Genomic DNA, 21,628 nt, shown 5'->3' on the forward strand with positions numbered 1-21,628 from the left:
CTTAAAAAGGAAGATTATTAGTTGAGATGAATATTCCTTTAAAGTTGGGGTTCTATCAGTGATTCTATCCCATTCCTAATTAATGTCACAGCAAGTAGAGGCATTTAAAAAGACTTCATCCTTGTCCCACAATGCCAACAAAAGTTTTCTGATTTAGAAAACTATGAATATGGTACATCATGCTAGATTATATGTGGTATTCAAGGACAACACACCAAACTCCCTGACTTCTTCCCCCACCTTCACCCCTCAGGCTTTTACTGGTTTGTGTCCTTATAAATTTTCTCTCACCAGGTTCAGAAGCAGTCTAATTGGGATACTCGTGAATATTCTCAAAAAATTACAAAAATTCTTTCTCTAATTACCTCAACCCAATATCCAAAGTTAAACCAGAGAAAACTCTACTTTCCCCTCTTTTAGTCTCAAAATACAAACTTAGTCATATCAATTAATAATCAGATATAAACATTTAAACAAGGTATAGGCTACAAATACTGTTCACTAGAAGTCCTCTCACTGTTACCTACTGCCTCAGCTCAGCTCTAGTCCATTCCCCTCCCATATGTCTATCTTTTATCCTTTAGTTCTCTAGTGCACTCACAGATTGAGTTATTTCTCACGCACACATCTTTGCCTGCCCTGTGTTGTGCCTCAAAACTTAAGGGAAAAATCACTTAAGGACCCAGAAACAACCTCCTCCCCACCAAAAAATATTGAGCTAATCTGAGCAAACTGAGATCACCTCTGAATGTCTATGAAAAATCTAGCTTTCCTAAGAATATCTGTTAACCATCCAGCCTGATGTCTCTCTAGCCTCTAGAATGTAATCCAAGATACAGAGAATCCAAGATACACAGCATAAGTATCCAGTCTCTCTGATTGCAGGCCTTAACAACCTAGAAATTCCTACACAAGAATTCTCTTTGATCTACCTCTTGTACCTGGAGTTCTTGGGGATCAAATGGAAAATGAAGAACCCCCTTCTTGCTGGAGATTTAATATCTCCTCTTCCCAGTTGCCCAGAGTGTCATCCATTTCTGTAAATCCAAAAGAACCCAATGGGGTAGCAACCAGGCTTTTCCATGATCATCAAAATAGCCTGAGGGCAGAAAATGTATGGGAGTAGAATCACAAAATTTTAGTTGGAACCTCAACAGTCATTATAGTCCAACCCACACACAAAAAGAATCCTCATAATAACGTCCATTTAAAGTGGTCATCAAGCCTCTGCTTGAAGATCTCCAAGGAAGCTACTACTTCACTAACTAGCTTATTCTATTTTGGGATAGCTCTAATTGTTTTCCAGAACCTCAATTTGCCCCATTGCTACCTCCATCTAGCCTCCATAGCCAAACAGAACAAGTCTGATCTTTCCTCCACATGGCAGCCCTTCAAATATTTGAAAACAAGTATTACTCATGTCTTTTCTCACCTTCCTCATCTCCCCTCCAGTTTAAGCAGGCCTAGTTCTTTCAACTGATACTCATATGACATGGACTTATCACATCTCTTCACCATCTTGGTTGTCCTCTTCTGGACACTCTCCAGTTTATCACCAGTGGTGTCTAGACAATACCCCATATGTTTTCTGAAGAGAACAGATTACAGTAGGGCTGTCACTTCCCTGGGGCAGCTAGGTGGCACAACGGATAGAGTATTAGGCCTGGAGTCAGGAAAATCTGAGCTCAAATCTGACCTCAAACATTTACTACCTGCGTGACCCTGAGCAAGTTGCTTACCCCAGTTTGCCTCAGTTTCCTCATCTGTAAAATGAGCTAGAGAAGGAGATGGCAAACAGCTCCAGTATCTTTGCCAAGAGAGCCCCAAATGGGATCACAAAGAGTCAGACACAACTGAAACAACTAAACAAGAAAAATCACCTCTGTTCCTGGAAGCTATAACCCTGAATATAGATGAAGATCTCATTTGCTTTTTTGGATGCCACATGACACTGCTGACCCATACTGAGTTTATGTTGTAGTCCACTAAAACTCCCAAATCTTAGTCAGAAAATTAAATAAACTTGACTCCATCATCTTGTATCTGAAAGTTTGTTATTTACCTAAGTACAAGATATTACATTTATCCCTCTGAAATTTCATCTTAATAGATTTAGCTCATTATTTATCTATTTTATTTGTTTTTTCATAAAACCAACTCCTAATTTTATTTTTTAATTCAATGGGTTTTTTACTCCCAATTTTATTAATCTCAACTTTAATTTTTAGTATTTCCAATGTAGTGTTTAATTGGGGGTTTTTGATTTCTTCTTTTTCTAGTTTTTTTTTATTGCATACCCAATTCATTAGTCTGCTCTTTCTCTATTTTATTGATGTAAGCATTTAGAAATAAAAATTTTCCTCTAATCAAAACAAGAGATATAGGGCAAAGTTAGGTATAAAATGGATAATTCAATTACATTAAGTTTAAAAGGGTTTATACGAATAATACAAATGTAACCAAGATCAGAAGGAAAGCAGAAAATTGAGGGGGGAGTCTTTATAGACAGTTTATCAGAATCTAAAATATATAAAGAACTTTGTCAAATCTATAAGAATACAAGTCATTCCCCAGTTGATAAATGGTCAAAAGATATGAACAGGCAGCTTTCCAATGAAGCAATCAAAACAACTTATAGTCATATGAAAAAAATTCTCAAAATCATTATTGATTAAAGAAAGACAAATCAAAACAACTCTAAGTTTTCATTTTACACTTACCAGATTGGCTAAAATAATAGAAGAGGAAAGTGACAAATATTAAAGGGGATGTGGAAAAATTAGGACACTCATTCATTGTTTTTGGAATTGTGAACTGATCCAACATTTCGCATTTATGAAACTATGTCCAAATAGTTATTAAACTACTTATATCCTTTGACCCAGAAATACCACTACTTGGTCTATTTCTGAAGATAATTAGGGGAAAAAAGAAAACAACCTATTTCTTAAATGTTTATATCAGCTCTGTTTGTAGTGGCAAAGAACTGGAAATTTCAGGGATGCCCATCAATTCTCATTCTAACCTCCTAATTCATCAATGTACTCTTTTCCCGTGACTTATTCTTTGGCCCTACTTCAGCCATACATAAAGATTGTCATACCTTTGCTTTTGACATCAATTGGGGAATGGCTGAGCAAGTTGTGGTATACGATTGTGATGGAATACTATGGTGCTATAAGAAATGATGAGCTCAGTGATTTTAGAAAAACATGCAAAGACTAGCACAAAATAATGGAGAGCAAAATTAGCAGGACCAAGAAAATACTGTACACAGTAACGGTAATATTGTCTTAAGAACAACTTTGAACGAGTAAGTTATTTTGACTATTATAAATACCCAAATTCACTATAAAGGACTTATGAAGAAAGGCACTATCTGCATCAAGAGGAAGAAATGATAAATAGGAGTATGTATAGAATAATTTTACATATATACACCTATTTGTGTCTAATGGTAGCCATCTCTAGAGTTGGGGGAGGTGAAGGAAAAAAAAGAAATTTGTATGATAATTTTGTTGTATATTTGAAAGGAATAGCAAGTTGTGCATAGGAGATTTGCAGTTTCATATGCAATCATCTATTTTATTATACTATGTTTTGGAAATGTTTGTCTTATTCCATAAATTAAAAACAAAATTTAATAACGAAAAAATCTAAATTGGTTAATGATTTCTCTGCGCATTTACCTTGATCTCTTCAGACAATTTCATTCTTCCTCCTCATTAGAATTTCTTTTAATGTCTTCAGAATTTCATTCTTCAGCCATTTCTGTCTCTCCAGGACTGGCTTTCACTGAAGCATTTTTATGAATAGTAAACTACCTACCTTTCCTCTGAACCCTTCGAAATCTACTTTATCAAAATCTAGAGCAACATATCAAACTATACCCAGATCATTTCTCCTCTATCACAAACTCTGGGATGGAGTAGTCATTTTGCCACTGGATTTACATATTTTCTACCCAACAACCAGTTTTTTCCCAATTTATAAGAATCAGGTCCAGGACAGAACAGTTTTTTTTTTGGTTGTACACTCAACCTTTTGAAGGATGAAATTATTATATGGAAATTTCATACAGTTATTGGGTGCTCTGATTTTGGCAGAGAGACTTCTAGCAGATGTCTGGATAATTGAAGCTCCCCTTCATTAATATGTCATGCATCTGTGCCAAACTCCTCACCCATTTCTTATTTCTATGCAAGTGGACTGTAGGACAGATAATGTAATGACAAAATCACTTCAATGCCCCTCCATTTTTCTCCACCCTAGGCAAACTTCATAATGCTTCTCTGCCCCACTCCTTTTACTTGCCCTGTTTTTTTTTTAATAAGATCTATCTATCCAGACCCATGGTCAACTAATAGGTTTCATCCAATCATGTCTCATGTAGACTTGTGATCACATTCAGAATTACCTCCAATGACGCAAATTACAACCCATCTCTGCCTGGCCATCCTATGCAACTTTTGTCCATTTCCTCCAAGGGGATCCATCTAACATGCTCTAGGCCTTTCTCACTTTCCCCCAATGTTTTGATGGTACTAGTGAAGCACATTATCCATCTGTCATTCCTCTTGCCACATGACTAGCCCATTTTCTCTTTCTGTCATACAGTTTCTTGACAATATCCTTTAAGCCTATTCTTCAGAGTTCCTCCTTAGTTATATGTTGCAGCCAGTTCACACTCCTGATTGGCCTCTCCACTGTACTCTGTGTGACACTCATCTTTAGTTCTTCAGAGGCAGTATCATTCCATAAGCAATGGGATCTCCGTGAGTTTTCTGCTTGGTCTCCAGCCTCCAGTGAGAGTAGGAGGGGAAGAGTTGGATACATTAACATCATATCCATCATTTATCCTCAGGGGGAAGAACAGAAGCAGCATTTCATCAAAATAGTCTCTTGCTGCTGAGATGATGGGAAAAGGTGTCATTCTATCACATTTCCATTCTAGTCTCTTGCTTTGGGGGAAAGAGAACATTACCACTCTTTCTACTTCAAGTTCTTGTTCCCTCACTTGAACTGCTCAAGACTCTGAAAGGATTCCCCCAAGAGATCATAATACTATTAACTTTGAAAATCTCCAAAATTTTTATTTAATGATTAACAAACCCCTTGTTCATATATGCTCCATATCCCAATAATTCTGCAATCCAGTATGTCATCACCCAATATCATTCCTCATCCTGCCTTGACTATTCCCATTCTCCTTAACCCACCCCTCCCCAAAGACCCACTCTAAAGCTACCCGTCCCTTTCACTGTACTCTCTGGAATTCCTGTTCCACAAGCAGCAAATTTATGTTCAGCTTAAATCTTTTCCTTTCTGACTCCTTCCTTTTGGGTCTCACTGAGACTTGGCTCCCTCCTTGATACAACACCTAGAGCCCCTCTTTCCCACACTGCTGAACTTCTACTCATTCACCTGACTCATTGGTTGAGGTGGAGGAGTTAGAGTACTCCTTGCTCCTCTTTGCCTCTTCCAGGTTCTCTCTCTACCATCATCACTCAGTAACCTCTCCTCCTTTGAGGTTCAGACAATTCCATATATAACCCAATCAAAACCTTGATGGATGTTGTCTAAAGACCTCCACGATACTCCTCTTCCTTTCCTCAATGAGTTCATTACCTGACTCACAATATTTGTGTCCTCCATAACTCCTGCCTTCATACTAGGGAACTTCACTATACATATTGATATTCCCTCATTCTAACCTCCTAATTCATCAACTTACTCTTTTCCCATGACTTATTCTTTGGCCCTACCTCAGCCACACATAAAGATTGTCATGCCTTTGCTCTTGACATCAAATGCACCAGCATCATGTTCATGAAATCTGATATTCCTCTATCTGATTAAAATATATTAGATTTCTATCTCTCCCTCTGCCTTTCAATAGTAAACCCTACTCTTTGTCCACATGGTGACCTCAGATACTTTGACCCCTCAGTTCCCTACCACCCCTGCACTAACCACACTTTCTTTCTTTCCCCAACTCAACCCCTTGGTGAACCAATTCATCTCTATACTGTCCTCTTTTCTTGAGTCACTTATACCCCTAACAGATTGTCAATTGTGCCATACAAGGTTTCAGCCTTGGATCACTCCTACACATATGCTGCTGAACAAAGGTGGAGAAAATTACACAAGTGTCTTGACTGAGTCCACTACAAATTTCTATTATATGACCTCAAATGACCGCTCACTGCTACTAGGCAATCCTTTCACACCTCCCTAATTAACTCACTTTCCCACTCAACACAGCAACTCTTCTGTATTTTTTCATTACTTCTCAAACCTCCTGTGACTCCCCTTCCCCCATTCTCTCAATTGAGAATGTTGATTCATGTTTTACTGGAGGGGAAAATTAAGGCGCTTCTCCGAAAGCTCCCCCTTCTCTTTAATTCGTATCACCTAGATGCCTTCTGCCACTATTTCTTCCTTCATCTCTATCTCAAATTATGAAGTTGTACTTCTTTTTGTCAAAGCAACCCCTTTACAAGTAAAAGTAATCCCATTCCATCCCACCTCCTCCAACAGATTACCCTCTCTATCTTATATTCTCTCACTTATATTGTTTCTTCCTATCTACTGACTGCTTCCCTAATGCCTACAAAGGAGATAGTTAGATGACACAATGAACTGTATATTGGTCCTGGAGTCAGTAAGACCTGTGTTCAAACCCAGTCTCAGATACTTACTATCTCTGGGCAAGTCATTTGATGTCTGCCTGCCTCAGTTTCCTTAATTGTAAAATGGAACTAATAACAGTACCTACCTTGCAGGGTTATTATGAAAATAAAATGAGATAATATTTGTAAAAGCACTTGGCATAGTACCTGGTTTATAATAGGTGCTATCTAAATTCTTATTCCTTTTCCTCTCTACAAATATGCTCATGTCTCCCTCATCTTCATAAAGCCTTCATTCGATTGTTCATCTCATTTCTATTATGCATTTTGTGGCTAAACTCCTTTAGAAGACGATCTATAATAGGTATCCCCACTCCCTCTATGCTCACTGTCTTCAAAACCCTCTACAGTCTGGCTTCCAACCTCATCATTCAACTGAGACTTTTCTCTAAAAGTTACCAATAATCTCCTAATTGCCAAATCCGATGGCCTTTTTCTCAATCTTTATCCTTCTTGACCTTTCTACAGCCTTTGACACTGTCAAATCAACCTCTTCTCCATGATATTCTCTTCCCTCTTAAGTTTTTGGGACACTTCTCTCTCTTAATTCTCTTACCAAAAAGATCTGACTGATCCTTTTCAGTCTCCTTTGCAGTATCTTCATCCAGGTCATGCCTGTTGACCTTGGGTGTCTCAAAGGGCTCTGTCCTGGGCCTTCTTCTCTTTTCTTCTCCCTGTATACTACATTCACTTGGTGATCTCATCAGTTCTGATGGATTCAATTATCATCTCTATGTGATGATCCCCATTTGCTTATCCAGCTCTAACCTCTCTGCTGACCTTCAGTTTTGTATCTTCAACTACCTATTAGAAGCCTGAAATGGATTCCTGTCACCATCTTAAACACAACATGTGCAAAATAGAATTCATTATATTTCAACTCAAACCCTACACCCCCTTCCAAACTTCCCTATTATGGTAAAGGAAACCACTATCCTTCTAATTCCCTGCTTCACAAACCATGTGCCATCCTTCACTCCTTGCCCTCTCTCACCACCCATGGAGAATCTGTTGCTAAGGACTGTTGCTTTCACCTCTGTAACATCTCCCAAATATGCCTCCTTTTCAGACTGACTGAACTTTGCTTTCATAGAATGCTTGGAGTTAAAGAGTTAAAGGTATAAAGATATACCTTTATCAGTGAGGTCTTCAATTCATGAATGGGTTACTCATAAAGAAATTATATAGATGGGAGAGTAGGCATATATGTTAGGCCTTCTTTTTCCATCCTTAAGTCCCCTTGGGATGGTTTTGCTTAGTGGATATATTGCCAAGCTTTCTTTAAACTAGTTTACCTTCTCTTTACTTTACCTTTACCTTTACTCTGCTTTATGTGATGATAATTATAATAAGTGACTATCATACTTTTTCATAAGATTTGACAGGCAAGTCATAATCTAACCTGATGTTGCTTGTGGCAGTCATTTTTTTCTATGTGCTGTCAGATGTTTGCTGACCAAGCACTTTCCAAACTATTTGGATCTTGTTGCAGCCATTAAATTTATATTGGTTTACCTTCTGAATGAAATTATTAGTGTCAATGTCATTTCCCTTATCCAAAGAATAGTTCCTCTTGTTTGTTGGCCTAATTTGAAGCATTTATGTATAGATATTGAGGCTATAGATTTTACTAATGACACTTTTTTAGACTTTGCACTCTGTGATTTGGAGGGGAGTGGGCTATCTTCCCTTCTTTCTTTGCAGCTAATTTTGTAGTATTTGACTTGGGAGATATACTTAGTTTTTCTCTCTCACACACCTGTTTATTTATAATTCGTTAGATTTGCAGACAACTGGCAAATATTTTCTTAAGTTCAAAGCCATCCTTATATTATAAATCATGGTCCAAAAATACAAATCTCATTCTCAGATATCATCCTCCTAATCAAATAGGTATTTCCCAAATCTGTTTTTCTCTTTCGTATCTTTGCCTTCAGTGAGCAGCAGTTAAGAAAACACATCCTGTGCCCCTATGCTTTTTAATTTCTTGCCTGAAATTTCAAAATTATTAGCAGTAATTTTTAGGCTCCTTCTTTTGCTTATTTGCTTAAGCTTATATTTATTTGATGATGTTTTCAATGGCATCTTTTGCACACAAGTCATCAATGGAAATATGTTACAATATATTTATACCCGCAATGTGTTTCTCTAATGTACTACAATCATCAACTCTATCTACAATCACTGAGAAAGAAAAATTAATACACTGAAACCTCCTAAAATATCATAAATTCTCATTTATGCTATAAAACAAAGTAATTCTTTAAGTGAATATATACTAAATTAGAGAATAGAAAGATATGTGTTAGTAATTTTATTCAAAGTATGTACTGAAGTATTTTTAAAGTAACAATTACCTTTTGGCCCATTTCTAAAGGTACAGTCTTGTCATCCTTTGCATGTAAGATCAGAAGAGGTGAGGATAGAAACTTAACACTAGAAGAGAAGGAGAAAGAATACATTAAGCTAAAGAAATATTGAAGGATTTTTGCTCTTGCAAACTAATGCTTTAATCTTTCTTCCATCCTGGACTTTGTACACAAGGGCCTCCGAAACCATGATGAACACCATCTCATAATCACGTCTTCCAGTTTTTGCCTTATTTAATAAAGGGTCATTGACCAAAATTTTGTCTTTTCTTTCATCTATCAAAAAATCAAAGAATTTAAGGAAGATACCATTGGAAGAGAGACTTTAAGACTGCTTCTGCTCTATAAAACAAAAAGATTTGATAAGTGACAGCAATGAACACAATAGATTTTGTATTCTCTTTGTACTGCTCAATTGTGTGACTAAAGATACAGTCTGCTGTAGAAAATATTCTATAAAATGTGACTTTCTAATTTTCATTAAAGATACAGGCCAGGCTCATAATGATTTTATGCATACAACAAGAAAGCATATAGGTCAAAATTTGCTTATTTTTATCGTTGCCTTTTTATTTTAAATGATGCCACCTGTGCTGTTTTTCATTCTTTTGGAATGTTTCTCTTTTTAAGATACATTGAAAATCATTCTCTGAGTAATATTAAAAATTGCGTCCCATCTAACATGGATTTTTATGGATTGTTCAAATCCTCTTCCCAACTTCTTCTTAAGTGCCATTAAGTGCCATATTGTACTGAGGATAAGAATAGATAGCTAAAGAAATGTTGGCATATCTATTCCACTCTCATTTACAAATGCTTTACAGATGATTTCACTGATTTGGGTGTTATGTCAAGTATTTTGAAGATTCATTTTGCCCTCCATTGATTTCAGAAGTGAAACTATATGATTTTTAATCTTCTTATTCTGTATTATACAGCAAATAAGCTTGTATCCCAAATTGTTGCTTTCCTTGGCTCATATGACTCCTTGGCAAGGAGATCAAGTGTTTGTTAACTGAAGGAGTTTCCACGTTCATTTGTCTTCCTTGCAATATAGCAACTGTTCTTAAATTAGCAGTAATCAGAGTCACTGTCTTTATTTTTGTGACTGATTTTTCAGACATCAACTTGTTGAACAGACTTACTGAAGCTCTTATAACTAAATGCATTATCTTCTATTTTTTCATCTGATTTGACATAAACAGTTTATCATAAAATGATTATCTATTTAGTAACAAGTCCATTTCTGCTAAGATACAGGTTATATTTGTTGTGATATTTCTGTTCCTCATGCTTGGTAACTTACGTAATCTTACTGACAAAATTTTTGTTATATACAGGGAAAAAAGATGCTAAGTAATCTACAAATTTGTTTCATTTCTTAAGTCATAACATTCTTTTAATGTCCCTGTCTCCTCCCCACCCCACCCCTGTTCTTTGTATGGAAGTCACCAAATATCTAAGTATATGTTGGTTTGCTTTGGAAGAAGATTCAAAATCAAGTTCGTATAATTTCTGTCCTTCAACATCTTCTGCAACAACTACTAGTAGAAAATTAAAATTTTCATTCTAGCAATCCTTTTGCCTCTTATTATGAGCAAGCAGAGATAAAATTCACATTGTAAAATCTCAGAGTTGAGGGGGACCTCTAAGGTCATCTAGTTAGAATCTCCTACATATCTCCTGAGACAACCCATTTTACTTGTGGATAGTTCTAATTGTTTCAAGTTTTCCTTTAATTCAGTCTGAATCTGTTTTTAACTTCCATCCCTTACTCTTCACTCTATCATCTGTGCCCAACCAAAGCAATTGTAATCCCTCTTCCAAATGATAGTCCTTCAAATAATACTATCATGTTGCCCTTAGGTGTACCCTTCTCTTGACTAAGCATTTCTAATTGATGCTTATGCAGCATGAACTTAAGCCTCTTTTCTGGTTGCCCTCCTCAGGAAGCCCTCTAATGTATCAGTCCTTTCTAATGTAACTTTTATAGTGCACAGAGCTGAATATAATACTCCTGATGAGGTCTTACCAGGACAACTAAGATGGAAAACAGGTCAAGAAGAGATCATTTAAGAGTCATTGGACTTCCTGTTAATAATAAGTTTAAGAACTGGACAGCATATTCCAAGAAAATGTAAATGAAACTGACTCAGATCTCAGATATTAGAAGATAGGGGCAGTGAGGCAGAGCAGTCGATAGAAAACCAGGCCTGGAGTCAGGAAGACTTAAGTTCAAAGTTGCCCTCAGACACTTACTATGTTACTGTGGGCAAGTAACTTAACCCTTTTTGTCTCAATTTCCTTGTCTGTAAAATGAATTGAAGAAGGAAATGGCAAACCACTCCAATATCTTTGCCAACAAAACCCCAAATGAGGTCACAGTCAGATATGACTGAAATGACTGAACATCAACAAAAAATTAGAAGATAGAAAGCAACTACCCATCAATTCCTAAAAATAAAAGAAAAAGTCTCAGATTTCAAAACCAAAAGTCTAATCTCATATGTCAAAGTAAGAATACTGCAAGCATCTGGAAGGAAGTAGTTTAAATACCAAAGGAACAGAGAAGACCTAGCAACTTCTACTACAAATGAGAGATCATGGAATACAACATTCCACAAGGCAAAAGACAAACTTACAATCAAATGTAACTTATCCTGTTAAGTTTATGGGGGGAAAGTGGACCTTTAATGGAATAGAACACATTCAAGGATTTCTGAGGAAAAGACCAGAGCTAAGTAGGAACTATGAACTTCAAAAATAAGAATCAAGAGAAACCTAGAAAAGTACATTTAGTTATGCAGTTGGAAGGGGCTATTTGATGATGTAGAACTAATCTGCTAATGAAAGAAAAAAAAAGTATGCCTTCCAGACCTTTAAGGACTTCAAGGTATACTGAAGATTTCAAAGAAAAAGACAAGAAAAGAAAAGAAAACAATGGACCCAAGAGTGGATTCATTCTGTTCTAAGGGTTTTAAAAGGAGAAAAAGAAGGAAGAGTAAAAGAAATACACTAGTATAGAAAGGAGGGAGAAGGGGTTTGCCAATTTTCATAACTGGGGTATGTGAGAAAAATATAAAAACATGGAGGAAGTGGGGCATGGGCATCAAATGGACCTCTCCTTTTTAATGGATGTAGTAAGGTTGAACAAACACACTAAAGTATAGAAATACATCAAATTCAAAAGTACAAAAAGCATGGATTAAGAAGGTGGGTAATACCGGAGGAAGAATACTCATAAGCATAACAAACTTCTGGATTCTGATTAAAAGGGGGGAAACAAAAAGGTAGAATCCAATAGGGTACCCATCAGCTGGGGAACAGCTTAACAAATTGGAGCATATGAATGTAATAGAATATTATTGCTTCAGATGGAATAAAATAATGACCATTTCAGAGTATACCAGATTGTATGAACTAACGCAGAATAAAATAAGTAAAACCAAAACAGTTCATACAAGGACAACAACATTTTGAAGGAGGAGAAAAAAAACCTTTGAAAGGCGTAAGAACTCCAATCTACAGGACCAATGATGAAGCATGGTACTGCCTTGTTAACAGAGAGCTAATGGACTCAAGGCATAGTGAGATACAAAAAGTTTTAGACATGGGCAATATGTGGATTTATTTTTGCTTGACTATGATTAATTGTTACATTTTGTTCTCTTTTTCTTGATATTTAGTTTAGGGAGGATGGAGAAATGGATGGGCAGCAATACCAAAATAAACAAACAAATAAATAAATAAAGAGGGCCATTAAAACAGTTTTAATTGCAGAGAAGAGAACAGAAGAAAGTACAAGTGAGCAGAATGGTTTTAAAAAGTAATGTGAAAATATATTTTCTTTAAAAATAAATGACATGAAATAGAGATTTGCTATTTCATATACAGTTCTCTTCTGGTGTTATGCTATTTTTATGGAAGTGACTTTTTTTGTCTTTGAGGTCAGGATATATATTTTAATAAAACAGTCCATACCCTCAAGGATCTAAAATTTTACAAGAGTGATTTCAAATCCTGTTGCACATGGTACAGTGTCAAGCGTACAGAAGGTGCATAATAAATGTTTGTTGACTTGATTTTTGACAAATAGAATTCAGAATTCTTATCTCTCAGTCAAGTAATCCATACCATCATTTATTCCCTAACAGTACAGCAGGATAGAATGCAGTCTGGCAGAAATTAGGCTTAGATCAACACTTACATCATACTCCAGAATATAATCCAAATGCATATATTATTAAAGATCATATGATAAAAATAATTAGAAGAGAAGCATATCCTATACCTCTTACAGCCATGGGTAGAAGATTTATTCTTAATTAAAGAAGGGGCAGAGGTAACTATAAAAGATAAATAAATTTGATTACATGAAACTGAAAAATCTTCTGCACATACAAAATATACTTAGGATAAAGAGGGAAGGTGGTTGAATGGGGAGAAAAATCTTTGTATCACATTTCTCTAAAAAGGTTTTGGTATCTAAGATATAGATATAATGAACACATATGCATATATGTGTGTATGTGTATGTATATCACTAATAGTCAGTCTCCAATACATAAGTGTTCAAAGACTATGAAATTTTCAAAATAAGAATTATAAAAATTAACCACCACATGGAAGAATTATCTGAATCATTAATGAGAAAAATTCAAATCAAAACAACCCTGAGGTTTAACTTCATGTCCTGCAAAATGACAAAGATAACCAAAAATGGCAATAGTCAATGTTGGAGGGATTGTGGGATAATAGCAATTTGAAATTATATAAAGTAACTAAAATGTCTATGCCCTTTAACTCAGAGATTTATACTCCAAGAAAGCCATTGATAAGAAGTACCCATATACAACAACATTTGTGATAGCAAAAATATGAAAATGAAGTACATGACCATCAATTGGGGAATAACTAAACAAATTATGATATGTAAATGTAATGGAATATTGTAGAGGGCCAGCTCTGAGAAAATCCATTCTGGGATAAGATACAGGCCAGGTTTTCCCTGAAGCCTGTTCTTGCCCTTGGGCTGATAACTCAGCATGTGAACTCTCCAAACCCCGTCTTGGCACACATGTGCTCTCTCCAAAGCTCCCTTGGCACACATGTGCTGCTCAGGATGTAGGCTCTCCAAGCCTTCTCGGCACACACATGCTCTCTCCAAGACCCCCACAGCACACACGTGCTAAACACCACCTGTGTTAACACAATATTGTTATGGCAAAAAGGGGAACAAAGCACGAGGAAGTCATGCAAAGGGGAACAAAGCATGAGGAAGTCATGCAATGTAACAAATGTCTCGCACGTGAACTTGTTGATCTGCTTGCCTAAAAAGGTATATAAGCCATTTTCTTCAGCTTAATAAATGGAACTGTGCTATACTCTCCTGCCTGGCCCATATATTCTTTTCACTCTCTGCGGCATCCTTTTCACTCTCTAGTGGTCTGGCTCCACGGCCGCTGGTGGCAGAATATTACTGTGCTGTAAGAAACTTTGTGTGTGATGAATACAGAGAAGCATGGAAAAATCTGCATAAACTGATACAGTTAAGCAAGCAGAGCCAAGAAAATAATATACCCAATGACTAGAACAATCTAAATGTAAAGAACAATGTAACACAAAAAATCAAAAGCAAATATTACAAAATTATAAACTTAAAGCAAGACCCAAGAGAAGAGATAAGAGAGGACATTCTGAACCCATCCATTCAAGAAGGTAAGAGGACCACAGGTGTTGCCCACTGAACACGTATTCGGACTTTTTCAATAATTAGATTAGTTCTGATTTTTTCCTCTTTTTTTCTTTTTAAAAAATTTTGTAATTAAAAGTCACTATTTTTATGGTATGATTCTCTAGGAGGGAAAGGGGGAAAGAGATACAAGGAAAAGTATAATGATTTTTTAAAAGATATCACTCAAAAGTTTACTTTAAACAACATTATAGCAGGTATAGAAATAAAGAAAATGTATTACTCTTACTTCTCATCATTAGGGAAGACAAGTTTGGCTACTGTCAGTGCATCCAGAAACAAACGAACAAATCCTGGAAGTATACGGAATATCTGTTTAAGAGAAGAAAAATTAATGTTTTCTATGACAGAAATTTCGTTACTTTATTTCCCCCTTGCGAACTATGGTAACTTGAAGAACCTACTATTGAACAATAGTACTAAGGGAGTAATATACTATGCTTCTGCAAATATTCTTAGGCAGAAGTTAAAGAACAGGGCATTGTGTTTATTCAAGCATTGTTGTGGTTATTAGGTATCATAGATGGGCGACCAATTCTCATGGAATCATAATAGATAAACCAAATAGTGTAATTTAGTCTTTGAAGTAGAAAGTGATTTAAGAGCTTATAGCGGCTCTAGTCATCACAAACATCAATTATCATCATGGCACAGGATATGACAAAATATCTGTCAGTTAATCAAATGCCAGGTAAACTGGCTTAATTTTATAAAAAACATTTTAATTCGTGTTCTTTTTTCACATCACTGCCACTTTCCATTGGCTGCTAAAGGTCTCCCAAATCAAATCTTTCCATGGAACAAATACAGTCAAACAAACAAGCCTTGTCCATGTCTACAAACAAATGTCCATTGCCTCCCTTCATCATCTGTCCTCTGAAATTACAATGTCTCTCTGTTTTCACTTTTTCCCTTTCATCCTATGGACTTATGGAATCTATCTAGAACCTTATTACAGAGTGTATATAGCCTCCTTCAGTATTTCCAAGATAGATTTAGAATTTAGGGAATCTTTAATAAATGCAAAGTGGAAGTGGAAGAGCTGTTCCTGGCCTTATCTTTACAGAGGTCTGCTCATCCAGAAAATATGAGGTTTGTTTTCCTATTAAGGAAAAGGGAGAAAATTCTTACCTACAAACTTAAATATCTAAGATCCATATCAGTTTAGTTAAAAATAAAAGAGATAAAAATTGAAAGACAAAGAATTCAAGCTTTGTGATATTCATCTTGTAGAAATCTTCTATTTTCCTCATTTTTGTTTATGGTGGATTCGTTACTTAGCATGCCAAAGGGTTTTCTTTTCACTATGAGGCAAATTAGGTAGATGCTAGCAACACTCAGATCTCACAGACTGGATAGAAACTCTGAAACTCATCCTCCCAATGCTTTACAAAGAGATTCCCATAGCCAAAATTCAAGACATCATAAACCCATTTCAGTTTTCCTACTGAATTTCAAAAAATTATCCATTAATAAGATGTCTAACCTCAAAAAGACAAATGATTAAACTGTTGAAAAACTTTTTTTTCAAATACCTTAACACAGATATGAAGATGAATTTTATTCCTTACCTTTAATATGGGATAATTAGCAAATGCATCACGAATGTTGGTAAATGGAGCTTCTAGGACAATTGCATCCACTGGGAATCCTTTTACGATAAAGAAAGAAATCAGTAACACATTAACATGCTGTCCCCATCAAAATTCATCCTGCTATTTCCTAAATAAAATCTTCTCCTCTTCCCCAGACTACTATGCTCTAAAGGACCTTTTTACAGCAAAGTAGTACAAAGTGGGAAATCTCACTGTAAAAAGTAAGCCATAGGTCTAAAGTTAAGGATTTAGAAAATACAACTGGAAGGCAGCTTAGGGATCATCTAATCCAGGGGTTCTTTTTTTAAATTTTATTTTATTTTTTAATTTATGGAATTTTTATTTTTAATTTATGGGTTCTTAACCTGGGATATGTGAACTTATTTTTTTCTTAAATATTTTGATAACTGTATTTCCATATAATTGGTTTCCTTTGTAATCCTGTGTATTTTATTTTACATATTAAAAACATCATTCTGAGGATTCCGTAGGTTTCATTAGATTGCCGAAAGAAATTATTTCCCATGTCTCCTAAACCTCAGTACAATGTTATACAATGTTATACAATGAACTGCACTTCCTCCAGTTCCAACTTTTCCTCTTGTTAATCTGCTTCTTCAAAATAAATAAAATTCACAAAACATCTCACCAAGGAGGCATGTCCTATGCAATATTATGTTAATATGATGACCAAGCTATCCAAAGATGTATGAGAAATTTACTTTGGATATTCTTCAAGGAGGGCTACATCCATATAGCTACAATTATAGCTAAAGTTTCCTTAATCAACATGCTCAGGAAATGGGATTAATTGAGGTCATGATGGAGTTATGATTGATTGCACTTTTAATTAATACAGGATTAGCTAGAGAGTTGTTTTTACTTCAACACACATTGTTAAAAAAATTTCTCATGTATTAACCCATATCCCACACTTCCTCAGTAGACAATCATAAGTATAATTAAGTCTGATCCTTCAGTGATGGAGAATCTCATAATCTACATCATTATATACAACCTTTCAATCAAAATATTCATTGTAAACTTGTACTGTTCTATGATCTGTAATATTTTTATTGTAGAAAGCATATAGTATGTGACTACATATAGAAAGTATAGGAGATTAGACTGAATGTATATTGACCAAAAATGTTTAAACCCTGATAAAAGATCATTTTCTTATGATTTGCTTATCCTAAAAGTGAAGTACATATACAAAAGAAAAAGAATTAATTGAGGTTTTCAGATAGGTTAGGTATCTAAGTAATGAGAAAATGTCTCAATTTCACCTGAATTATTTGATTAAAACAGTTGTTTTATAGAAAGAGAATGATGGATAAATGTTTTAAAATGTCTTATTGTTTCTGCCTAATTAGATGAAGATTAGAGTCTTTTGTTAGGAAAGACAACAGAAGTCAAGTCTTGCTATCTTTTCATTACTTCTTTAAAGAAACTAGTGCTTTCCAAGGAGTGCCTTTTCTAAAATAATTAAATTCTTTCCCTAAGAATCTTTCCTGAATTTCATATATTAGGGCAGCAGCTGTTGCTTTATATCAATTATAAAAGAAAATTAAAACTAAAAAATTTTCTTTCTCTGGTTTGGGCAATTCAAATATCTGTTGCTTGTATTTATAACAAGTATTTGTAATTTGAGTTTGTAATTGTAAGGCGTAATCAATAGTCCTCTGGTTTTAAATTTTTCTCACCTAAAACAATAGTTTTAACCCACTTTTAAGTTACCTCTTTCTTCCAGTACTTTCGCAGCATTTGTTGCAACTCTATTGAAAAAAAATGTATAAACAATGGAACATTCAAACAGAATTAAACAGAATACAAACATAAAATCAGTTTTAGGAACTCAATACCAATTCCCATAACAAATTATCAAACCATTATTCTGGAGATCCAGCAGAGGTCATAAATGGATTACTCAGAGTATTTCCATAAGTGTTTGTCTTAGTGACTATTGTCTACCAACCTCCAAGACATCTACCCTCCTTTCTCAAAGAGTTCACTGCCTGACCCAGAATCCTCATCTCCATTCCAACTCTTTCCATCATGCTGGAGTGCATCAACATATACCTTGTTTTTCCCTCAAACACACTGACTTCCCGGTCCCTCAATATACTCAACTCCTCTATTCCACCTCAGCTGCAAAGATGGCCACACTCTTGATCTTGTTCTTGATCTTGATCCATCACCCACAAGTCCACTTCCATGATCAAGACATTATAGGTTCCTTTGTCTGTTTCCTGTCTTCCATCATTCCATCTCCCTATACCTTATTTTTCCTAAACCTATTCTTCATTCTTGTTCACTTTACCTCTCAGTTCCTTCCCAACCCTTTACCCCTGCTCTAACTATACTCTCTTCCCCTTGCCATTGATGTGAACCATTTAGTGAACCATTTCTATGGTTCTATGACATCTTCTATTCTCAAACCCCTTGTTCACTTGTCCTAGCACCCCTTTCACCCTGCCAAATCTCCATCCTGATTATTCCTACAATCCTTGCGGTTTTGACCCTTTAGTGAGCCATTTTAAATCTATGACATTGTATACTCTCAAATTCCTTTTTCCCCTTGTCATAACACCCCTCACACCTTGCCAACCCTCCACCCTGGATTACTCCTACCATCTGCATCCTCTGTTTCTGTTGCATGCTGATAAACAAAGCAAGAAGAAGTCATGTTAGCAAGCTAACTGGGTCCACTACAAACTGTGATATCTAATCCCAACTGAGCCCTCACTTCAGGAAGGTAATCCTTTTACTCCTAAATTGATCATCCCATTTCTGACAGCACCTCTATTCTCTAAGCTGAGGGTCTAACTATTTGCATTGGGCTCCCTCTTCTTCCATCTCTTAACCCCTTGAACTGATCCCCAACCAATTCCTCTGATGAAGAGGTAGCTCTTCTCATCACCAACCCCTCTATATGTCCACTTAATTCCCACCTCCTCCCATATTTTTCAGGGCAGATAGGTAGCATAATGGATAGAGTATCAGCCTGGAGTCACGAAAATTTCTCCTGAGTCTAATCTGCCTTCAGATACTTACTAGCTATGGGACCCTAGGCAATCACTTAACCCTGTTTTCCTCAGTTTCCTCATCTGTAAAATGAGCTGGAGAAGGAAATGGTAAATTGGTATTTCTGCCAAGAAAAGCTCAAATGGGGTCTAAAGAGTCAGACTGACTGAACAATAATAACCCATATTCTTGAGTAGGTTGTCCAACAATCACCTTTTTTACTTTCTCTAATCATTAATCACTTCCTATCTATTGGTACTAGCTGTTCTCTATATCTGGAATGTTCTTCACTCTCACCTCACCTCCTGGAATATAGTATTTTTTCAAGACTCGGCTCAAGCACCACTTACTGCAGGAGTCCTTCCTGGTCCCCTATAGCTGCTACTACTTCTCCCCAAAGGTACCTTATTTTTGATTCATATGTATATTGCAAGCACGTATATTCACACATGTTGGATCCTCCATCAAAGTAAGCTCCTAGAGGACAGGGGATTTTCACTTTTGTCTTTGTACTCCTAGCAGTTAACTTGGTGCCTAGCACATAGTAGGTGCTCAATAAATGTTTGTTGCTTGGTTGTCTTCTTACTACATTTGGACTTAGCCATATGCCACTTCAAATAAATGCTTTTACTTCTGTTCTATAATCTTAAATATATTCTGACAACAATAAATACTACCACACATTACATTGCAGCTACATATAGTGTTCCATGCCAGTTTGTTTTACCTACATTACTTCATTTTCAGAATGACCATATATATCCTCATTTTACAGAGGAGAAAATAACTTGACCACGTTCATATAGTAGTATATAGTAGAACTGGAATTTAGGCACAAATCCATTGCTTTTCTACAATAGCTGGCATATTAATTTTTTTAGGTACAGTAAAATTAAATGCTTAAAAAGTACTCAGCAAAACCAAGATTGTGATTTTAAAGAAATGACCAACTGTTAAAAATGTCTCTGTTCAATACATGCTAAGAGAAAATTAATGTATAATAAACCTATTTTAATCATGTACTTTACAATGTATAATAACTGAATTTTAATCAAGTACTTTACAAGAGAGAACAGATTATAAGAGTTAAACCTGAAGGAAGAGTTTTCTCTAGTTTAATGTTAGATTCTAGCACAACTTCAACACGATAGCCCTTGTTTGCTTGGGATTGAGAGGATAGTAATTTCCCAAAAAGAATTCTGAAGAAACCTTTATGGTAATAGATCACAGAGATGAAAAAAATTGTAAATTGTCTAGTTGCAGAACCTATTACAGAATCTTAGAGTTGGAAGGGATTTTCAGTGGATTAGTCCAACCCTCAACTGAGTAGGTATGAACCTATAGTTTGTTCTCTGCAATGTGCCTGCCAAGTGGACATCTAGATTCTTCTTAAATACTTTCAGTGGCAAGGACTAGTCTAACAACTCATTTTACAGGCAAGGAAACTGAGGGTCCAGAAGGTTGGGTAATTTCTGAAGGTCAAATAGTTAACTGGAGGGAGAGTGGAAATTAGGACCTTGGTCTGATTCTCAGTCTAGTGTTCTTTCCACTACACATAAATGCCATATTGACTGTTTCCACTGTATAACACAACAATTCTGGTGAAATGAAGATGAAGCACTTACTTCACTTACCCTGTTCCTAGAGAATGACCCCAGAGACAGACAGGTGTAGTTCCACTTCGTGCTTTGGTCCAATCATACATACAAATGGCATCCCTGGTCAGGCCCTCTTCTGTGGGCTTACCTGTAGAATCCCCAAATCCTGCAATCAAAAAGCATGTGCAAGATCACCACTTCACAAAGGCAATAAAAAAGCACAGCAGTAAAAAGAAAAAAATCCGTGTACACAACTCAACATATTACCTCTATAATCGACAGCCAGAACATGGAATCCACCTTCACTCAGCACCTTGATGAGATACAAACTATTACCTTCAAACTCAAAAACTCAGGTAGAAAAACCATTAAAGTGTATCACCACTCCCGGTCAATATTTTAAGTAGGATTTTGTGTCCCTGGTTGTGGTGGTATAATAGACGTGTTGATGTCTTCAAATATTTGCATTTTGATTTTCACAGTATAAGATTCTGAGTAGAAGGAAACTTTAACATCCTATTCATCCTATGGTGAAGAAACTGAGGTACAGAGAAGCTAAGTGACTTGTCCAAGGTCACAAAGATTAGTAGCAGAT

At 35.9% G+C, this 21,628-nt stretch overlaps 1 protein-coding gene across 1 annotated transcript in view; it reads right to left on the reverse strand.

Moving 5' to 3' along the window:
• Nucleotides 1-21,628, reverse strand: part of ABHD12B (abhydrolase domain containing 12B) — a 56,637-nt gene that overhangs the window by 8,734 nt on the left and 26,275 nt on the right. Inside the window, 6 exon segments of the mRNA XM_036748584.1 lie at nucleotides 9,050-9,128; nucleotides 15,043-15,125; nucleotides 16,385-16,464; nucleotides 18,149-18,186; nucleotides 21,070-21,199; nucleotides 21,301-21,346. Coding sequence (XP_036604479.1) covers nucleotides 9,050-9,128; nucleotides 15,043-15,125; nucleotides 16,385-16,464; nucleotides 18,149-18,186; nucleotides 21,070-21,199; nucleotides 21,301-21,346 — 456 coding nt within the window.

The sequence above is a fragment of the Trichosurus vulpecula genome, chromosome 3 (genome assembly GCF_011100635.1).
Source record: "Trichosurus vulpecula isolate mTriVul1 chromosome 3, mTriVul1.pri, whole genome shotgun sequence".
In the NCBI taxonomy this organism is placed as follows: Eukaryota; Metazoa; Chordata; class Mammalia; order Diprotodontia; family Phalangeridae; genus Trichosurus; species Trichosurus vulpecula.